This window comes from Grampus griseus (genome assembly GCF_964374135.1).
Source record: "Grampus griseus genome assembly, chromosome: 2".
NCBI lineage: Eukaryota > Metazoa > Chordata > Mammalia > Artiodactyla > Delphinidae > Grampus > Grampus griseus.
In genome coordinates, this window is record NC_139018.1 from 162027567 (window position 1) to 162050453 (window position 22887).

General features: G+C 36.8%; 1 protein-coding gene across 3 annotated transcripts in view; it reads left to right on the forward strand.

Annotated features, from left to right (window-relative positions):
- The window catches only part of PLXDC2 (plexin domain containing 2), a 415558-nt gene that overhangs the window by 203917 nt on the left and 188754 nt on the right, over positions 1 to 22887 (forward strand). For all 3 annotated transcript variants that reach the window (XM_082647894.1, XM_082647893.1, XM_082647892.1), the window contains one exon: positions 12926 to 12995. In XM_082647894.1, coding sequence (XP_082504020.1) covers positions 12926 to 12995 — 70 coding nt within the window. The remainder of the gene's footprint in view (positions 1 to 12925; positions 12996 to 22887) is intronic.

The following is a 22887-nucleotide window of genomic DNA, read 5'->3' on the forward strand; positions in this document are numbered from 1 at the left end:
TTTTCCAAGGAAAATAGCATCATTTTGACTAGCATTTCCATTGCTCTTACATTTCCATAATGTTGGTGTTGGGAGAGCTATATCTGGATGCCTGTGGTGACTTTAGTCAACTGTTTTCTCATATTGCACCATTTCATTTTTTCCGCGCATCAGAAAATCTGTTGATAAGTGCTTATTTTTCTAAACGATTAACTCAAAAGGCAATTTAATTTGCTATCTCTATTAGGCTATTATCTAGACCACATATTTTTGCCTGAGTCCTGTTTGCAGTGTCTAACAATAAGTTGCTTTTATTTATTTTTATTTTTGACTGGTTGAATAAACTTGCTGCATTCTGTCTTGTGAGTTGTTTCATTTCAAGTAAGGCATACACAGTTCATCAACCTGGCCTCACTTGTCTTCATATACAGGATTTCCCTCTAGTTTAATAACAGACTGGGATGAGTTGTGTCTGCATGTGCCTACCTTAATTTTGGTTTAATTAATTCATTTTACTATTATTATCATACTGAAATCATTTATCAACTTTGAGAATATCTGTCGTGAAGAAAGTATTATTTGAGGGCCTTCTATGGAAAAGAAAGGCCTTCTTTTGTTCCATTCCATAAAATCAGTATGAGCTCAGAGTAACCGAGCTCCTCTGCATGCCAGGCATGTAAGCTGGTCCACTTCCCTCCAAGTGGACAAGTAAGGATGTAGTCCCTCTTCCACCGATGGCATTAATGACACAGGTTGAACATCCCCATCTAATATTTTAGACATGTAAGGGACTTTGGAAATTCTTCAAGATAGTGGCCTTGTGAAGTACAGTGTTCAATTTTTATGCAGATTACAAACCATAGTTTTCCAAAGCAAGAACATACCTTCTTTTTAAAAATCATACTTGAATTCATCATATTTCAGTTCAATTTAATCTCGTTTCTCCAATACTGTATCTTTAGTAGAGGACAGGCACCATTCTTTATATAAAGTTAGAGTCATAGGAAGTAATCATACATTCTCTGTTACCAGTGATGGCTGTAAAAAAATCCTAGATAGATAAATATCTACTTGGTTTTTTTTTTTTTGGCTGCATTGGGTCTTCGTTGCTGTGCACAGGCTTTCCCTAGTTGCGGCGAGCAGCTATTCTTCGTTGCCGTACGCACGGGCTTCTCATTGCCGTGGCTTCTGTTGTTGCAGAGCACGGGCTCTAAGCGCAGGGGCTTCAGTAGTTGTGGTGCACAGGCTTAGTTGCCCTGCGACATGTGGGACCTTCCTGGACCAGATATCGAACCCGTGTCCCCTGCATTGGCAGGCGGATTCTTAACCACTGCACCACCAGGGAAGTCCTCTACTCATCTTTTTAAAGTCACAAGTGAGATGAATACTTAAGGTTTCTGTGAAACCCTCTTGGAAGGTTTCACATTAATCTTTTATAATTGTAACAGCTGCTAAAAAGGGACCCTGAAGCCAGGCAGCCATATCTCAGGTGGAATGAATAAATCCATTTACTCTTGTCTTTCATCCTAGATTCTCTTCTCAGACCTGTTTTTTGTTTGTTTGTTTGTTTTTGCGGTACGCGGGCCTCTCACTGTTGTGGCCTCGCCCATTGCGTAGCACAGGCTCCAGACACGCAGGCTCAGCAGCCATGGCTCACGGGCCCAGCCGCTCCGCGGCATGTGGGATCTTCCCGGACGGGGGCACGAACCCGTGTCCCCTGCATTGGCAGGCGGACTCTCAACCACTGCACCACCAGGGAAGCCTCAGACCTGTTTTTAATCATCCTTTCCGAGATATCTCTAGGACCCCATGAAGACTTAACAAGGGTTAATTTTAGATAACATGAGTGTAAAACATATTCTCATCCTGAAGTTATTAAATGATAGAGCTTTCACAGGACTCTTTTGCAAGGAAAATGCTTCGTAGCACAGAAAAATTAGCAAAATATAGATGGACTATAATGTTCCTTAAGAGTAAATATAACTAAAAGCAAGTAGGTATAATTCTTGTGAAAAATCTTAAATTAGAAGATGAAAGACTTAAGACATTTTGGAATTGAGATTTCTTGAACAAGCTAGCATTTTAGTATCTTTTAAAAATATATTTTATACCTATTTTCAATATCTTTTTTTTTGTCTGTTTCTTCTTACTAAATTACAGCCTGTGACTTAGGTGGTGGATGATTACTCTAGGCAAAATAGTGAAGGTCTCACATGGTTTGTTTATAAATTGCCTTCCCATCAGAACTTCTGTGCAGCCCCAGAAAGTAGGTGTCTCATCCTTTTTTCACTGAAGGTGCTCTGTTCCACTCCAGTGGGACCAGAAGTAGAACACTTTTAGCCACTCTCAATTAATGATACATTGCCAGGAATTTCTTGTTATGCAGCCACTCTCTGAGAAGAAATGCGAAGTAAGTTTTGCTCCTGATAAATAGGCTGAGTTTAGGCACCTGAGCCCTGAGCCCTGCAGAGCAAACTGTAGATATGGGTAGGCTGGATAAAGGAGCAGCTCTTGGAAGCTGTGTTCAGAGGCATCAATTTACTTAGCTTTTGAAAAATCCAAAAATTGCCAACTGTGGCAGAATGTTAAACGCTGGTGAATCTGCATAAATGATGCAGGGGGCTCTTTGGATTATTCTTGTAACTTTAATTTGAAATTATTTCCAAGTAAAAAGTTAAAAAAAATAATAAAAGGGGAGCTGTTAGCAGAGGAGGTTGAAGAGTTAAAATTGGACCTGGCCTAAATTTTGATTTCAACCTGTAGTCAAGTTTTGAATGATTTAATCATCCTTCCCAGGAGCTCTGCCAGCACTGAATTCCAAATCTTAACACATTGTTACCAAGCAAGGACTCCCTGCCTGATGTGCATAGAAGCCAATACTGTGACACCTTTGTTTGAGAAAGGAAACAGCTTTATTGCAGGTTGAATGGCTGGGAGGCAGGCAGAGCTTAAATCTGTCTCAGATCCAAGTCTGGGGTGAAATTTAAGGGGTTAGGGGAATTTCAAACTTGGAAGCTGATTGACTAGTCTCAAGTTACTTCTGCTGCTGGGAGCTGGATTTTCCTTATTGAAGGACTTCTCACTTCGTAAAGGGCACCAGTGGAAGCATTTCTATTCTTTGAGTTCTGTAGACTGAAGAGTCTAAGTTCCAGGGTCAGCCTGGAGGCCTGGGTTCCTGTCTTGCACGTGCGCACTGCTGCCTCTGTAAAATAACTCCAGGTTTGATTAATCAACAACCTGATTGAAGGGAGCAAAACCAATTTCAGCTGGTCAGTGTTTTACCTGCTGTTTCAGTGTCAGTTGAGGGGCACCTTGATATAGCGTTTAAGCATGTGGGCTTAGAAACAGGCTGCCTGGATGTGAGTCCCCACTTTTGCCAACTATAAGCTGGGTGACTTGAAGTCTGTTATTTACTGTCTGTTAATCACTTTCCTCAGCTGTAAAATGGGAATGACAATGGTACCTACTTTCTAAGGTTGTTACTAGAATGGAATGATTTAACATTTGTACAATGTTGAAACCCTGGCTACTACAGCTCTATTGATGTCTGTTAAGATCGATACTAACCATCGTCATGTGAGCATTTTAACTTTAAAACAGTCATTTTCCAGTGACAGGAAAGAAGGGAGGACAGATTATAATCAACCGAGGCAAGGGAGGACATTTTCAAACTGTCAAGGATGAACTCATAGGAATACTTTTCCTGCCCTGTCCAAGTCCCTGGTCAAGGAAGTAACCAGTGTCATTGCCCTCAGGTGTACTGGGGCTGCAAAGAGGTTTTGCAAATCATTGCTTTAAAGGTGCTGGGCTAGGAGGTACCTCTATCCTTTACTTCCTTAAATGGAAAATTTCAGGTCAGTTGAGTGCTAACAGATGAAGTGAGATGATGTTATCCGGAATCAAGTCTATTTATCCTTTTAACCCATTTCACGCTCGTCAAAGCTTCCTTACAGCACTGTTTTAGAGTTTCAAAGACCATTTATATGACATAAAGCCTTGACCACTCCAAGTGGGATTCCTGGGGCAGTCTCAGTAGCTCTGGGAGCTTGTTAGAAATGCAGAATTTTAGCTCCCTTCCCCCCCACATCTACTGAATCAATCTATTTTAAACAAGAACCCTAAGTGATTGCCCTGCACACTCAGGTTTGAGAAGCCTGGTAGAATCACTGCCTTGTTCCTAGAGCAGCATGAAAAATTCAGAAGTGACGTCTGGTTCTCCCCTTCCCCTACCTGCCCTCCCAGGGCTTCTTTATAAAATCCTGTTTTACTTTCTGTGCCCCTGAACAGACTTATGTTCTGCACTCCGCCTGAATGGTAAATAGTCACATTAATTTGAATGATTCTCAAAACATGCAAGTATAGGCAAGCTACTGTAAGCCAGGTGTTTCTGGGAACCGTGCAATGGGAGGGCTCAAAAGATATGATGATAATTCACTTCATCTCAAGTTCATATGAGCAAGCATCAGGTAACTGCAAAATGTTTACATTTTGTTTTCTAATTTATCCGTAGTCCCACGCAGAGTGTCATTCCATAGGCGGGGTTAATTAAGTTCTCAGCTCTGTTATGAAAAAAGTGCTGAAGCTGTTAGAAATTCTAACTCAGAAAATCAATTCAGTTGATGGGCTTTATTTCTAAAAGGAGCCACTCCCTTCCCTGTATATTTGCGTATTGATTAGTCCCTTTCCATGGACATTTTGATATTTTAATTAGGTTTCCGGTGTTTTCAGTCACTGGATTAAAGACCCATGTCCTGTTCACTCCTCCCTGGAGTGTGAGAGTTTGTTTAAAATTGCATTTTGTAAAAATCCGACGTGGTGAAACTGTTTCAAGTCATCCTGCCCTGCAGTTATTTTATTTCTGGAATATACTCAGCTCTTTTATGGCCTAGAAGCAGGATCTTACTTTAGGGTATACAAAAGAAGCTTGCACTTCTGTCAACCACATGGAAATGCCTCTGCATAGTACATTTTCTCTCTTTAGTAGTTGCTTGTTGTGGAAACTTACTGATTTAAATCTTTCTATCTATATCTACATACATATATATACTCATATTTCTATCATTCTACTATCTGTCGGTTTATGTTACTTTTATAAGTGAATATATTTGTTAAATAGGTGAATAAACCCGTGAAAGGCCATTACCATTGACAATTGTAAAAAAATAAATCAATCAATGTTCTGTAAGTTTAGAGAATAGGCCCTTAGATCTATCCTTGGAGGATAAGAAATGGAAGCATCTGATCCTCAAATGTGCAAAAAAGAGTAGTTCAGGCTGTACCCATTACCTGGTGAGAAGGGACCCACCGCGTTGCCATCAGACCTCAGTGGTGTGCCGCTCACTACAGCGCCACCCAGCGTGGCACTAGCCCCTGTGATTCAGTGCATTTCATCTGAGAACACTGCTCTCTACCTTCCTCAGATTTTTGCGTGTGTGGCTTTTGCCTCAGGCACCTGGGAGCTTTCTAGCTATTTTCCTTGTTATTAAATTTTAAAGAAAATTAAGTTATGTCTACTGAGAACAAAGATATGAGTCACTGACAATGTTAAGAGTATCAGGTAGAAAAACACAGCTATAGAAAGTCTGTTAATAGGTAGAAAAAGGATCACCCAGTGTAAAAGAAGGGAGATAGAATGATATCGTGGTCAAGACTCAGGAGTTCTGGAGTCAAGCATATTGGACTGAAATCCTGGCTCTACTACTGCTGGTGGTTTGAACTTATTACTTGTCCTTCTAGAGTTTTGTTTTGGAATACTTTCAGGCTCATAAATAAACTTGGAAACATTATTGAAAGGGTTCCCATATAGCTTTCACCGTGCTTCCCCAAATATTAACACTTTACATACTCATGGTACAATTATCAATACCAAGAAATTAATGTTGGTGTGATACTCTTAATGAATCTACAGGCCTTATTCACATTTTGTGAATTGTCCCCAAACCATCTTTTTTCCTATCCAGAATCCAATCCAGGACCTACATTGCATTTATTTGTCAAATCTAGTCTCGTCTCCTCCAGCCTATGACAGGTTCTCCATCTTTCTTTATCTTTCATGAACTTGACATTTTGAAGAGTCTTTGCCAGCTATTTTGTACAGTGATCCTGATTTGGGGTTTGTCTACTGCTTCTTCATGATTAAACACAGGTTATCTATTTTTGGCAAGAATACTAGGGGAATGATATTTTGTCCTTCATCATGCATCACACCAGGAGGTACGTGATGTCAGTATGACTGGTGATGTTAACTTTGATCACCTGCTTAAGGTGATGTCTGCCAGATTTTGTTTCTTCACTGTAAACTTACTATTTTTCCTTTGGTAATTATCTAGTATCTTTTGGGAAGATACTTTGTGCATATCAACATCCTGTTTCTTGTCATACTTTTACCTAATTTTAGCATTCATACTTGCTAAATGCAGGCAAAATACTTAGCATAATGTCTGATATATTAAATGCTAATTTCATTCTCCTAACACCAGTAAATACAGTAGTTATGATTATTTCAATATAACAGAACTGAAAACATCATAACGTTTCTGAGGAACATAATGTCTAATTGTCATATGATTCTATTAGAAAAGGAATATGCCTGCATTGATATTAGAAACAACATATGTCAAATCATTTCCATCTACTTATTAGGAGTCAAACAGGGAGCTATTTTTATTTAGGAAATGAATTTTAAGGAACTACTGCTATGCTAGACGCCTTCAGGTACATAATATAATATTGACTCAGTGCTTATGAAGGTCCAGGTGTCATTTGGTCGTTTGATCCTTAAAATAACCCTTTGAAGAAATGTATTGACTACAGATGAGCAAACTGTGCCTTAAAGAGGTTAAATGATTTACGAAATCACACAGCTACAAAGTACCAAAGCTGGGATGTAATTTCAAGTCTGTCTGACTCTAAAACCATGCTAGATCATTCAAAAATTAGAAAAGAATCTTTGAAAATTTAAAAATAAAGTTCCATCTATTTCCACTAAAAGAAGATTTTAAAATTTGTGTCTGTGGTTAACAAAGGACTGCAATAATCTGTTCTAAGCATTTATAGGTGAATGAATTTTATGTGGACCTTATTCAGGTTCAAGAATGTTTTGTGCATTATGGAAGAATATGTCACATCCCAATTAAGAAATTAAATTTATTCATAGTTATATATAAAAAGTTATCTAATAAGGATTATTCAATCATTTTTATTTATTAGGGATATAAATATTACTGGAAATAAGATAATTTATTCAGGTATTTCGATGAAAGCCAGTATCACTAGAAATATCTATGTAAATAAAACAAAAAGTATCTTTTCTTAAAATTTTCATTTCCTCTCAAAGTTAATATTTGACATAAATAAACAAACTGACTCCATCTAACTTTTGAAATTGTCTTTGGAAAAAATAACACAAATCTCACTTTGTCAATCATCATCATCACCATCATCATCCCACCTATGTGACAGCTTCAAGATACAAACATGTGCCCTGCAAACATGAAATGATTTGAATGATTAAAAATAGAATGTTAAAATATATGTATAGAAATTAATGATTAATCCATGAATTTATTCTTAAATAAATGGATACTGCCCATATTCTCTGGACCCTTTGCTGTCATGAACTCAAGAGATCAGCAGTTCCTAAAAGAGTAGTTACTACTAATATTTTTCCCACAAGCTGCTTTCATCAAGACTATACTTTATAAAGATGAAATCAAGGCTGGGGGAACCAGAAGAGTATAACCTTATTACTGTAAATAAGAAGCTGTCTTAAAACAAAAGGCAGTTTTTATTAATGACCTTTTAAATGGCTTTTAGGATTATAAATGTGCCCACTCCAGATTCTTAACCTAATAGTTTCTGTCTTCAAGGTCTTACAAGCATTGACTAATTAATTTATCTTTGTAATACCACTGAGAAATGGGCAAACAAGTAAACCTGGAATAGTGTTTACATAGGTTTATAATTCTTGTGTCATTAAGAAAGAATTAGCAGAGATCATAATAATTAGTCAGAAGCCGGATGGCGATAGGCATAAGAAAAATATGTAAAAGAGGCAGTAAGAGGTGGGGACGTACTTAGAGATCCCTGAGCATGGCCCTAATTGCCTCTGATAGTCTGTTCCCAGCAGTGATTCCGCGGGGCATGCTGTGAGGGAGCATGATGTGGTTTTAAAAGTCACAGTCATACATGGCTGTACCTGCCATAAATTTGCAACACACCACCTAGAACCTATCTATATGCTTCTGCAAACTTTTCAAAGCATGCTTCATAAATTTCTTCTCCCCCCTGTGATACTTCCTATGCTTGTCTCAAAATTATGATACCCCTCCTTTCTGCAGAGTGTAAGGAATTAGCAAATTCAATTGATTTTATTTATGCCACACATGCTTGTTAAAATTTCACTTCTGAGTTTTCATTTTATATTTCGCCCTGTTAATTAATTTATTGTGTCTTCACATGACAGTTTTCCGAAATGCTTCTTCCTTTTACGTTAGATATTTCTTATGGGATGAGATCCAAGATAGGAAAACATTCATTTCTGTCATGTACATCAATTAAGTCAACTAAATTTCAAAATTACGTTTCTTTTTCTGTTTACCCTTCTGATTTCAGAAGGGTCCTCTGTGGCATTTACAATTTGGGGTTTTTTTTTTAATTATATAGTTAAAGGATATGTAATTAATTAGTGACACAGCAAGCCTTCTCACACCTAACCAAAATAGCTCTTCTTCCCGTATTCATCAATTCAGTTGGTGGATTATGGTCCACCAGTCACCCAGCTAGAAACCTGTCCTACATTCTAGACAGCTCTTCCCCGCTCCCAGCTTTTATATACAATTAATCACGATCCTTCCAGTTTTACCTTCTACATATATTTTTACAATCCCTTCCACTCCCATGCCTTCAGGTCTCATCTGACTAGCTTCTGGTGATTCCTTTTAAAGAGTTTCAATGCCATCTCCTCTGGGTTAGGTGTTCTCTCTGGGTCCTTACTCTGACCCTGCCTGGTCCTACTTGTTTATCCTTCCATGTTGCTCTCCTGCACCATCTTCTGAACTCCTTGAAGGAAGAAACTGGGTGGGACTTACTGTATGATGCTCAGACCCTGATTAAGTGCCTGGTATATATAAGGTGTTGAATAAATGATTTCTGACTGCATGAATGAATGAATGAACAAATAAAACTTTCCTTTAGCTCCCCGCCCATGCCTGTTTTATATACCATACTGAGATAAAATAATGATCCAGTTACCCAGAGGGTAATTATACTGAATATATAATAAATTAGCTTAAAGCCCTTCATGAAATTCTAGTGCTTAATGTTTTTTGTTTATGTTTCAGTAGTGTGTGTGTGTGTGTGTGTGTGTGTGTTTGAGTGTGTGTGTGTGTGTGTGTCTGTGTTTGTATGTGTTTTAAGGAGGGATGATAATTTTCAAAAATTTGCCTTTAAGTGTGACACTTCTTATCACTTTATTTTCAATAGCTCAGTAATTAAGAGCATTGTCTTTGTTGTCTTTCAAATCTGGGTTTAAATTTTGGTTTCCCACTTGGGCCATTCTTAACCACCCTGATGCCGAGTTTCACTTTGAAGCAGTTAAAATCTGAACCCCATGCGCTTGTTTCACGTGTGCATGTATATAGAGAGAATGCTAGGTGAGATACAGTAGGAAGCCTAACTTGGGCTAAGAAGTCACGGTAGGACTCTGAGGATGTGACACTTCGCGGTGCCTCTTGATGCTTTGCCCCATATCCCCTCTGCCTCCCTGAGTTCACTTGAAGCTGTGGGAGGCAGCTTCTAATATACTAGCAACTCCTCAGATCAAGTGCTGTGGCTCTTCTCTCTGCCTGAGGGTAAGCAAGGGTAATCCTGGGGAAGGGGGGATTCATCTGCCCACAGGAGCACCTTTGATCGACAGGAGATAGGCGTTGATGGATAAGTAGCCCAGCCTCCTAACCTCCAATGAGATGATTCTGAGGCATATTTTCCCCCCACTCTTTCTCAGAAGGTCTCCAAGGGGAGACCTGGCTATAGTGGTAACACAACCAATAGCTGTTACTAGTTTTTCTCTTTTCCTTGTCTCACTTTTCCCACCTCCTTTAGCAAATGCTTCCTAGGATCACCTTCCAAACAAATTATCTGCTCCAAGTCCTTATGTCAGGTTTGGAGTACCAACCAAACTAAGCCAAAGAACGTGGGCGCCATGACCAGCCAAGGTTGAGAGACCATTTCAGTCAGAAGAGACATCATGTTGAAGTACCAGAGCCCAGGGTTAAGGGTGGCAGTTTTAAGGAACTAAATTTATTCTAGAAGGCTGGCCTGAACAGAAAATATGAAGGGAGAATCTTAAGGTAGGAGAGACCAGTTAGTGGTGGGTCTTAGAACTCGTTTTCACTATTTTGGCATGATTCCAGGGTCAATGGGATTCTAGATTGAATGATTTGAAGTGGGGGAGTGATATGCTAGATAGTATGGAGAATGAATTCCAGGGAAAATGGAGCCAAGACACCTGTGAGCAAGTTATTACGCTAAAAGTGATCTATACTAGGCTTCCCTGCTGGCGCAGTGGTTGGGGGTCCGCCTGCTGATGCAGGGTACTCGGGTTCGTGCCCCGGTCTGGGAGGATCCCACGTGCTGCCGAGCGGCTGGGCCCGTGAGCCATGGACGCTGAGCCTGTGCGTCCGGAGCCTGTGCTCCGCAACGGGAGAGGCCGCGGCGGTGAGAGGCCCGCGTACCGCAAAAAAAAAAAAAAGTGATCTATACTTGGAGAAGGGTGTCAGTAGTACCTGGAGAGAAATGGGTAGATTTCACAACTATTGAGAAGGTAACACCTTTCTAAATTGTCATTGCCATTATTAGTGTGAAGCAGGCCATGGTGATAACTAAGGTATCTGGTCATTTAAACAGGGAAACATTTCAATCATTGATGTTGTGCTTCAGGATAATATATCAGCAATTTTTCCTTGAGAACTTATTTACTTCTCAAAAACAGTCTTTAACTTAGATATTTGTTTATCTCAATTTTATTCTAAAATATTTAAACATTTGTTGTGGCTGAAAAATTGTCATATTCCTCTGGTTCATCTTTGATATGTTAGTGATAGATGTTTAAACCAAACTCTTATTCTGGAAGTGAGAATGCCAAAGGGCTGTAAATTTTACCGATTTGCACATGAGCGTGGAAATAAATTAGAATGATGCAGAACAGTGTACTACAGCAAGTGCCTTTATAAAATTATGTCTGACCTTTTCTTTGCGATAATGATTTTGCCACTGAAGCTTTTATGTTAGGGTTATTAGTAACCACTCATTTCAGTTAGTGCAGTGAAAATAGATTTTGTTGTTCCCATTAGTCAGCATAAAATAAAAATGAAGATAAACCCTTTCTGAAGATGCAGCTTTCATTAAAAAGGAAAGAAAAAAAACCTAATGGAAAGTCACTGTAAATTTTGAATGATTAATATCATGCCAAATAAGTCATTAGAAATCTCTGATGGATATAAAAAAGCAATCATTTGTACAATTGGAAAGAGCTAAATTTAATCTAGCTATATATAATTCTCTTTTTTTTAAATTTGTATATTGGGAGAGATATGATATAGAAATTGTTGAATTTTAACATAATCTTTTACTATAGGTAGTTTGTACATGCTATTAGGCTCTAAATCAGCCGATTAATTTCCCTATGGATCCTTTTATTTCAGCTAACCACCTTTGTTATAGCTCCCTGTTTTTCTTTTTTCTTGCCTAATAATAATATATCTGGTTCATATCATTTCAAACATACACAATATCTAGGGTTTCTTTTTCTTTGTTTTGCTTTGTTGTGTCTTGTTTTTATCTTACTGTCTATCTATATAAAGAGATATATAAAGATATATTATAAATATATATATCCAAAGCTTCAGATCCCTTTTTAGAAAAAAGAGGGGCAAAATTTATGAACTTTCTTCCTAAGTCTCTCCAGTTTTCCTCTCTACAAAGTAAAAGTAGCTTTCTAGTAACCAGAATTTTTTATTCTTTGATTCTGTGCTTTTAAAAGTGGACATAAAACGGTTGACCCTTGAACAACGCTGGGGGTTAGGGCTGCCAGTCCCCGCACATTTGAAAATCCACACACTGGTATCTCTGCCTCAAAAATAAGGAAATTGGCAAATGACTCACCCAAGGGCTGGATAGAATCAGGACTCAAACCCTAGTTCTTTTGATTTCATATATTGTGATCTCTAATCAAAGTTTTCTCAACACTTTGATAATTTAAAGATCTGTAAAATGAAAACACAGATACTATATTTATTGGAAAAAAAATGCCTCATAAGTGGAACTGGCCAACGCAGTTCAAACCCTTGTTGTTTAGGGGTCATCTGTATACTGAATCTGGGGAGTTTATCGTATCTTAAAAATAAAAATATCTGCAGGTCTAGATCTGTAGGTGCAAAGTATCTTGTTCCATAAAATTGCCTTTTGTTCTGGGATGTACAGAAGATAAATTGAATATATAATTTTGTAAAATAAATATATATTTTTTTAAATTCAGTGAAACTTGACAGATAACATGCTCTACTATTTTGGAGAAGATTAATCAAACTAAAAAGAACCCTAAGATTATCATGATGGCTGACCTACTTTGTAGTGGACAACTGAGAGGCAGTGGTGATGTTAAAGAGAATAGCTTGATTCAGAGTTGAAACTTCTAGATTCCCTTTGTAACTGAAGAACAGATCAACAGACCACAACAGCAAAACTTTATTCTTTTCACATACTTTAAACATTTAGTTACCAGGGGAAAAAAATCTTTCTTTCCATCCAAGATTCAGGTTCTAATAGTCAACTACAATAATAGTGGTGCAAAGTAGAAGCATCATTTCTTTTAGGTAGAAGGCTCTTCATTTTACATTTACTATTATGCACATTATTGATTTTCTTTTCTGGTTGTTGTTCCTTGCAGAGAGTGAATCTGTCCTTCGATTTTCCATTTTATGGCCATTTCCTACGTGAAATCACTGTGGCAACTGGGGGTAAGTGGTTTTCTACCCATTCACTCTAAATTATCTACAGTTTCACTACAGTTACTATTTTTAATTTACTCCATATTTCAAAAGGGACATTTATTGGGAAAACCATTGTCTTATATCACAAAGTCCTGGGTATAAATAAAACCTAAGAAAGAATATAGCTATTGGGAAAACTTTTCTGCAGAAAAAAATGTAGTTATAATAATTTTCAGCTTAGATTCATCTCTGCTTTCTTTCCAAGTTTTATTTCATTTTTGATAATATGGAAAATGATTTCCATGCTTTCACTGCATGAAAGCGAACAGAGCTTAGAAAGAAAAGGTGCTTAAGAAAGCTATGGAAGTATTTTCATTTTCTTTTAATTTATACAGTTGATCGATATAAATTTATTTATATATCAATATATACATTCACATTCAAAACCACATTATATTAACTTTAGTTATTTGACTGGTTTTTTTTCCCCCCTTTAATGCCACCTAAGTTGACTGACAACTCATTTGAGTTTAAAAAATAAACACTGAAATTCAGTTTGAATTCTCTTCATTTTATTTTTCTCCACAAACTTTGGAGGTTAGTTTAGAGATTAGCAGTAGCCTAGAAAGGCAATTATCATTTTTTATAGTATATCCCAGGAGTGAGAAAAATTTAATCCTTGATTGCTACTAGCAGAAATAAGCAAAATGCTGGAGAATATCGCTGCTTGCCTAACATGGAGTGATAGAGAAAGTAGAAGAATGAGAGGAAAACATAAAAATGGAAGAGTAAGTAAAGAAGCAAGTTAAAAGAAATCCATAGATGTGATGAAAAGTCTGTGGATGGCCCAAGCCTAAAGCACCACAGATCAGAGTCCCTTTCCTTCACTGGGTTTTATTATTGGTCTTCTGCTTGGTATGGGAACCATGTTGGTCGCTATTACCATATTTCAGCATAAGACTTAGAAGATATGTAGGATTCAGAAGAAGATTTGTAATCAGAAATACCAATAAGCAAATAAAAGTTCTGAGTACCATCTCTGAACACTGGTAAATAAAGCTACCTCTGCCTTAGGATTGTGTAGCCTAGTGGACTATTAGACAAAGTGAAGCAGAATGTGGGAGTTCCTTAGAAAATACAAATGATGATATTTGTACTTTGAAAACATCTTATTTGTAGATATTTGTAAACATCTGTGAGAATCCTTTAAGACTTTATAGAGAAATTATTATTTAAGATATTTCTTGAAGGAAGTTATAATTTCTGTGATTATGTAGGGAGGGAAGAGTAGGTCACAGGGAAGAATATCTTGAATAAATACTATACAGAAGAGGAAATTGGTGGAATATGTTTGAGAGAGTAAATAATTGAGTTTGAATGAAGCTGGGTGTAGCTTTACAAAAAATATTAAGATGTGAAAAGTAGTTTGGGACAATTTTATAACTGCCTCAAGAGTCCTTAATTAGATAATTAGATAAGTAATAAATGTAAGCAGCTGAACCAAGATATTTTGTAATGCTTTAAAGTATAAAAAACTGAAGTTAGTACACATAATAGGAAGAATATTGCAGTAGTTTGTGTGACAAATACTGAGGGCCTTGCTGATTCTGAGGCTTCAAACGAAAGGAGAGAAATGATGCTATTAGCAAAATTTACAACTCTAAGCAGAAGAGCTGGTTTTAGGGAAAAACAATGGCTTCAGTTCAGAAACTGTTACATTTTGTGTAAAAAAAGGACTATATATAAGTAAAATTTACACAAGGACCATGTCTTTATGAGCTCACCATGTATTTTCGTGCTAGTGTAGTGCCAGGCATTTAATAGACATTTTAATTAATGTGTTGAAAGACTGAATGGAAAGAAGAAAGGTAAATGGAAAGATTGCCCCTATAAGCCGTGGATTACCTCACATCCGCTCACACCTTTAAAGTATGATATGAGCATGGTTATCTTATAACATGAATATTAGGCATGTTTTCTGACACTTAGGTTACCGGTGTTCCACTGAATTTTTAAAAGTGAATTATTAATCACATTTGTTCAAAGTCTGTACACACAGTGGTGAAAATATGGGCAGCTTTGCATTTTCTGTTTCTCAAATCGTTTTATGTTTAAAAGTCTTGTCAGTGATTCCGCCAATATGAAGTAAGATTTCCCTTAGCTGAGTTGGTAGGAAAAAACCCAAACAGATGGCTATATCATGTTTACTGCTTCAAAGTACCATTTTTCTTTGAAAAGATCCTCAAAGTAAGTGAAAAATCTGGTGTCTTGAATGATCTCTATCTTCTTTGAAGAAGACACTAATGTAAAGAAACCTTTTATATTTTTTGCTTAAGAAATGCTAGTATGGCACTTGCATATATAAATCTATACCCTGTTTAGAGAGGCACAACTGAGGTAATTTAGACATTGACCTGGGTTTCTCCAAAATGGAACCAGAATCTCCTGTAAAAGTTTTCAGCTAAATAAATAGCTTGTCTACACTTCCATTGTTTATTTATTCAATCAGTATTGGTTGGGCCCCTACTGTGTGAAAGACACAGTACATGATACTTTGGTTTGTACAGAGAAGAATAAACTGTTGTTCCTCCAGGAGCTTAGAATCTAAGAGGAAGGAGTATATGACTAAGCAATAAGACAAGGTTGACTGTGAGTATTGGAGGAGCAGAAAGTTGCTCCAAGAGGAGATCATTCTTATTGGGTGAATCAAGAACAGGTTTGTGAAAGGGCTAACATTTGACGTTGGCCTTAAAGGACGGTGGAATTTTAGCAGGCAAAGAAGCAGGTTGAAAAGAGGTGAAGAGGGAAGGGACATTCTAGACAAGGGGATGCTGAGATAAGTGACAGTGCTGAGCCCATACTGAGCATATTTGGAGGTCTGTCAAGTAAATCTGTTTATCTTGAATGGAGACTCAGAGTAAGAGTCTAGTGAAGGGGAGATGGGAAGAGTGATGTAAAATACTTTGAACTTTAGACACTTGGATGATATCCAGTAAGTATTGGGTTTCTTTGAGTAAAGAACAGATCTGGCCTAATCTGGCAGTGGAGGACAGGGTAAGGTTAGGCAGTTACAGTCAAAGAAAGAAGCAAGGTTTTCAATACTTCTACATAGATAATAGTGCCTGAAGCCAGTGAAGGGCACATCATTTGAGTTGTCTGATCATTGTGTTTGCAAAGGTTTTCAGCCAAAAGGATTCATTAGGACACAGGTGAGTAAAGCTAAGAACAGCTTGGAAGAGGACTTCTGAATCATAGATTTTCAACAGATCTCTTCTGATTAACTAGGTGTTATAAGCAGATAAACTTACCTGACAAATGTTCATCATCTTACAAATCTTGAAAAAGTTATTAACCATGAAAGACTTGGAAGAAAAATGGAAACCAGAAGTCAGATTAAATAAAGTTGACTGAAGGCCATTGCAAATAGACCAGGGACTGGGATTTTTAAGTAGGAACACATTGGTTTCTATGAAACTGAAATGAACAGAGATATTCTATTGACTGTCAGTTCTCTTTGAATGTGTCTGCAAATTCCTCTTGAACCTGTTTCTACGTTGGATTTAAGATAAAGAAAGTGAAATATTAAAGCGCATATTTTAAATCACAATTCCCTTCATTCCTACCTCACCGCTTCTGCATTTCCCATGCCTCCTTAAAATCTCTCTCTCTCCACATAGACACTAATTTTGACTAAAATGAACTTAGACAATGTCTTGTGTTATTGCTAGGATCAATACCATTTCAAAACAGAGAGTAGTTTAAAAATACAGATATATGCATAATTTACTATGACCCATCATTGTGTGTGTATGTATAATGTATATACATATATATTTCATTGTGAGTAAAATTAAGTTTCTAGTTAAAATGTAAATAAAAATGAAATATCCGGTCATTTATTTATAAACTGCAAAAATGAATCTTTGCTTATTAAGCATTTTAATTTTCAAAAGCTTCAGTCATCCATACAAGTAATGTACACAATGAATTGGAAATACCATCTTATTTTTTGGTTCACTGGCAGCAGAATCTGAAAGCATTCTTTCATCTTTCTATTTTAAAAATACGTCAGAATACAAATATTCCAGGCATTAAAAAACTAGTCCTCCGGGCATTTTGTACAGATACTTCCATTAAACGTACCACTAAGTTGTGTTGTTTGCATATCACACTGCCTTTTATTACCTTTCCATATGAATACTTTGATTCTTTTTAAATTCTAGGCTGCTAAGTGATCTTTTAAAAGCTTCAAAAAGTAGATTTATGTGTGAGGATTTGATTTTTTAATTCTTGCAACCATCACTAGTAATAATATTTTTCTCATGAGTCCATCAGGGGCACTACATATAACTAAGATGAGAGGAAAATGGGAGGTGGGAGAGGGTGGTAAATGATGCCTGTTATAATGGGAGAGAGAAAAGTTGACATTATCCAGATAATTCTGGCCCTCAAATTTTAAGTATGTAGACAGATGCTGATTCAAGATTAAAATCGTGTGTGGAATTTTAAGCAAGTTTCACATGAGATTAGGAATCAAAGATGACGTGAATTAAAAGGATAATAATGAACAGGTATTACTTAACCTTGGTTATGGGAAGGATTTCCTCCTTTCCTTTCTACGTGAATTTCTAGTTGGAGATTTAGATTTTTTTGTCAGGATATGAAAAGTTTTATTGAGAAGCCTACTTCACACACATCTTTTCTTTTTCCAGTTTGATATAACTGACATACAGCACTCTATAAGATGTCAATTTTAGTTCTATTTTATTTTGTTTGCCCCATGAAAACTAATAAAATGTAAAATGTTCACTAAGTAATCAATGTTTAATATCTGAAAAATTAATACATGGCACTAAAAAAGGTCAAACATACAAAAGTAAATATATACAGTCAGCCCTCCATATCCGTGGGTACCATGTCCAGGGATTCAACCAACTGCGGATTAAAAATATTTGAAAAAAAACATTTTTGGAAACTTCCAAGAAGCAAAACTTGAATTTGCTATGAGCTGGCAACTATACATAGTATTTACATTGTATTCACAACTATTTACATATCATTTACATTGTATTAAGTATTATACAACCTAGAGTTAATTTAAAGTATGTGGGAGGATATGTGTAGGTTATGCGCAAATACTACACCATGTTATATAAGGGACTTGAGCATCCAGGGATTTTGGTATGGGGGTAGGGGGTGTGTCCTGGAGACTGAGGAACAACTGTGTCTCCTTTCTTCCCATGCCTCCTAGTCTACTAGCACTCCTCTCAAGGGAAAAAAAAAGTTGCTCTTTGAGCTGTGGTATCTTAAATTCAAATTTAGACTAATTTCCTATATCTTGTCAATAATCACTTGTTTCCCCCCGCCCCTTTAAGTCGCCAATAAAAGAGGTTAAAAAAATACTGCATATTATTTTGATTGGGTTTTGAGGAAGTATGTTACCAAATCTTCCAGCTTCGTTTTTATTTTTGCTTTCAAATAGCAATATTTTAATTGTGGTCCCAAATAATATTTCATGCTTTTTAGAGGTACGTGATTAATAACAGTTATAAAAGGCTTTTTAACAGCAGAAGAGAGTTAGTTATTACTCATGATGATTGATTTATAAATACCAACCTCACCGTCTTTCAAGTATATAACCTCATATAACAGAACTTGATTGCTTCCATTAACCTTCTGAACCTAGTGAAAAGGTAAATGGAATTATTTTGTATTATCATTATATTATTATATGTATCTGGAGATCTGATACATGACGGGAAGTACTGAAGGAATAGATGCTGGACAAAAGTAAATCCATTCCAATTTGGTTCAGTAATTTAAAGTAACAAACTCAAGTCTCAAAGATTCCTGGAGAGAAAGTTAAGTTATGTGATGTCTGCTTTGCTATGTCTGAGTGATTCTCTGGATATACCGTCTGAAAGTTCATCTCACCTGTCCTCCTTGATAATTTACTCCCCCAAACTGTCCAGTGTCCCACAGTAGATTCAGCAGATTCACCAGCGTCACTACGTTTCCCTGTGGCTTTATGAATTGCGTATTCCACAAGCCCTTTTATTTCTCCTGTGTAGCGACATGTCATATTTCATCAGCACTGGGTCCTTGGGATTGGGGGTGAAGTGTAGCTGGAGATTAGAGCGACAGGAGACCCAGAGATAGACTTGAGATAGACTTGAGATAGACTCCAGAGATAGACCCAGGAGATAGACTTGAGTCAATATGAAAAATAGCAGAGGCAGAAATGTGGGTAGAAAGGAGGACAATTATAGAAAAACAAAAAAGAGAGGATCATTGGTACACACTGGATAAGTCATGATTAGTGACAGGACTGGGGGAATGCTGATCCATCAAAATGAGAGTCTGGGTAAAAAGCAGATTCTCCAGGCTCAGCCCCTTCCATCACCATCACAACCACAGAAGAGTCTACCGATCACTCCTCTGGAAAGCACCGTTTAGCCTTTTGTGGACCCAGGCTTTGTTTGAAACATTCGCGAATACTTAGCTTTCCTCCTTTCCTAGTCACTGCATCAGTAATTCAGATAAATAATAGTATTACATAGATGCTCAAATACATCACCCAACTGAAAACAAAAGGAGTCTAGGTGACGCTAGTAAAGTAACAAAGTACAGCAACTGTTCTAACATTGTCCAATCCTGGAAAGGGGAGAAAGATACTAAGTGAGGCAGGATTGACTTTGGACTCTGGACATTTCAGGAATAAGTTCCAAAGAGTTCTATTCCTACAGAAGCCAGCAAATGAAATTCATTTTCTTCGAGAAGCAGGCTGGTATCTAGATTAAGATAAGTAGACTCTCGAATCAGAATGTGGGTCTTCATAAGTAACACCAGTCATAGCTATTGTGATCTTCAGTAAATTACTTAATCTCTCCCACCTCAGTTTCCCAATCTGTAAGATAGCATAATGAAAGTTCCTAGTTCATAAGGATTTCTGTCAAGAGTTAACGAAGTAATATGTGTTATTAATACCTATTTCATAGAAAATGCTATAAAACAGCATATATTATTATTACTCTCCTATTTTATATGTATTTTTTTTTCTCTTTTATTCCTTTTCAAAATACATTTTCTGTAAAGCTGTGCTTGCTTGTTAGTTTGTCTGTTGTTTCCTTGGATGGCATGATCCATAGCTCAGGGGGTGTTTAGGGACTTAATTCTTCATTATCGCCTTTTAAAGTCTGGCTCATCCATTCATGACTGGGAGGTATAAGAGTGTTTAGATGACCTGGGATATCCTCTTTCTCAGCATGGGTATATCTGTCATCTCTAAGTACACTGCAGAATCTCCTCTAAAGGCCTCCCAATGCTGTGACTGTATCTGAAAGTCTTACAAAGTTTAGCAATTTTGTTAACACATGGCAGAAGAATCTTGAAATGTTTCTCTAATTGTGATATTATGGGTCATAACTGGGTAACAGGCATTATTATAATCAGCAGGTCATGCATATCTTTATGCTTCTTATTCTACCCTTTGTAGAACAAGAACTTTAAGGACAAGTCATCAAAGCATAAAGTTAGTTATGGGTAAAATGATGGGGACGGGGATGGACGTTCCCCTGGTGCCTCTAGGTTGCCTTTCATAGACTAAGGATTCGATTAATTGCTAATAATTCAACTTGAAAATGTATTGAAGACCCAATCCTAAAGGGAAAATGAAATATTTGTTTAGTTAAATTTATATGTGATGTTTTGCCTTTGAATTAGGAGACGGATTTCTTTATGTACACCTGTTATGTCAATGCTAACCTTTATTATCAGGATCTTTCCCTATTTTTTTTTTTTAATACATCACAGAAAACTAGTAGGTATAATACGGAAGCAACTCAAAATTGTGTTCTGACTTCAACTGATACAGCTCTGGAGCTGAGACATATTATTAAAAAGAATAGGTCTAAATAAATATTTTGTTGGCTATTTCTTTTTTAAATTTTTTAATTTTTATAAATAAATTTATTTATTTATGTATTTATTTTTGGCTGAGTTGGGTCTTCATTGCTGTGCGCGGGCTTTCTCTAGCTGCGTCAAGCGGGGGCTATGCTTCGCTGCAGTGCTCGGGCTTCTCATTTCGGTGGCTTCTCTTGTTGTGGAGCACAGGCTCTAGGTGTGCGGGCTTCAGTAGTTGTGGCTCACGGGCTCAGTAGCTGTGGCTCACGGACTCTAGAGGGCAGGCTCAGTAGTTGTGGCGCCCGGGCTTAGTTGCTTCACAGCATGTGGGATCTTCCCAGACCAGGGCTCGAACCGTGTACCCTGCATTGGCAGATGGGTTCTCAACCGCTGTGCCACCAGGGAAGTCCCTTGTTGGCTGTTTCTAATAGGATTATGGTGGATTTAGATTACCTTGTTGATCTGACTAGCCTGAAGGCTACAGAGATTTTCATTTTATCTGCTGGAATTATTGTTCAAATGAGAGGTTTCTGCTGAAGGCAGAGAAAATGGGGGGAAAAAACCTTTTTAATTGTTTTATTATCAATTTCCACAGCTCCTTTAAAAAACAATCATCTTTTAGTTAATAGCTTGTAGAGAAAATCAATAGTACTTTTAGATTGCTCCAGGAAAATAGAAAGAGTAAAAGAATTTGGAACAATTAGATTTTGCAAATAAATAAATAAATAAGTAAAACTAAACCAAAACTGTATAAGTGATAAAAATGAAACGTCTTTTAATTTTTAAAAATTGTGGTAAACATACATAGCAAAAGATTTACCATACTGTTTATGAAGTTTAGTCATTGAGCTCAGCTCTGAATAATTTTTTTTCTCCTGTTATTCTTTTTAAATGGTAATCTCTTTAGATAACTTATCAGTTTCCTCCAAAATGCCTTCAAAAGGCAACTTTTTTCCCAGAACTTTTTGCCAGTACATTCTTGTAAGCAGAGTTTACTGTTCTTAGTAGGTGGCAGAGAGAAAAAAAAACTATTCATTAGAGAAATATTTGTGAAGGTCACAGCCCAAAGACACAGGCCCACTAAAGGCTGAGAAACTTCTAAAATTGAAACACAAAGAGAAGAAAGAATGGAAACAAAAATAGAGCACCCAAGAACTATGGGATAATAATAAAAGATGTAGCATACACATAATTGGAATATCAGCAGAGAGAAAAGAAGAACAGAGCAGAAGAAATATTTGAAATAATAATGGCCAAGAACTTTCCAAAATTAATGATGGACACCAAACCAGAAAGCTCAGAGAACACCAACCAGGCAAGAAGCACAACTGGACATACCAGTTTCAAACTGCAAAAAAAAACAAAGGCAAAGAGAAGTTCTTGAAAGAAGTCAGAGAAAACCACACCTTACTACAAAATACCCAACCAGTGCTCCTTGAAACTGTCAAGGTCATCAAACAAGAAAAGTCTGAGAAACTGTCACAGCCAAGAGGAGCCTCGGGAGACATGATAACTAAATATGATATGAAGTCCTGGATGGGATCCTGGAGTATAAAAAGGACATTATGTAAAAGTTAGGGAAATCTGAATAAGGTTACTTAATAATGCAGGTAATAATTATGTATCAACATCATTTCATTAATTTTGACCAAGATATGGTCATACTAATGACATACTAATGTAAAGTGTTAATAGTATGAGAAACCAAGTGTGGGATATATGGAAAGACTATCTTTGCAACTTTTCTCTGAATCTAAACCTATTTATAGTAAAAAATTTATTTTTTTAAAAAAAAGGAAACATAAGTGGCTGCTAAATATATGGAACAATGTATAATCTTACTCCTAATAAGAGAAATGCAAATTAAAACAACGAGATATCATTTCTACTTGTGATTTATAAAGATTTTTAAAAAGCAAGTTTTATAAAGCAATAATTTTTCTAGGGTATGGAGAAAAATGTAGTCTCTTAGTTATAATCTATTAAAATATAAAATATATAACCGTCATTTCTACTT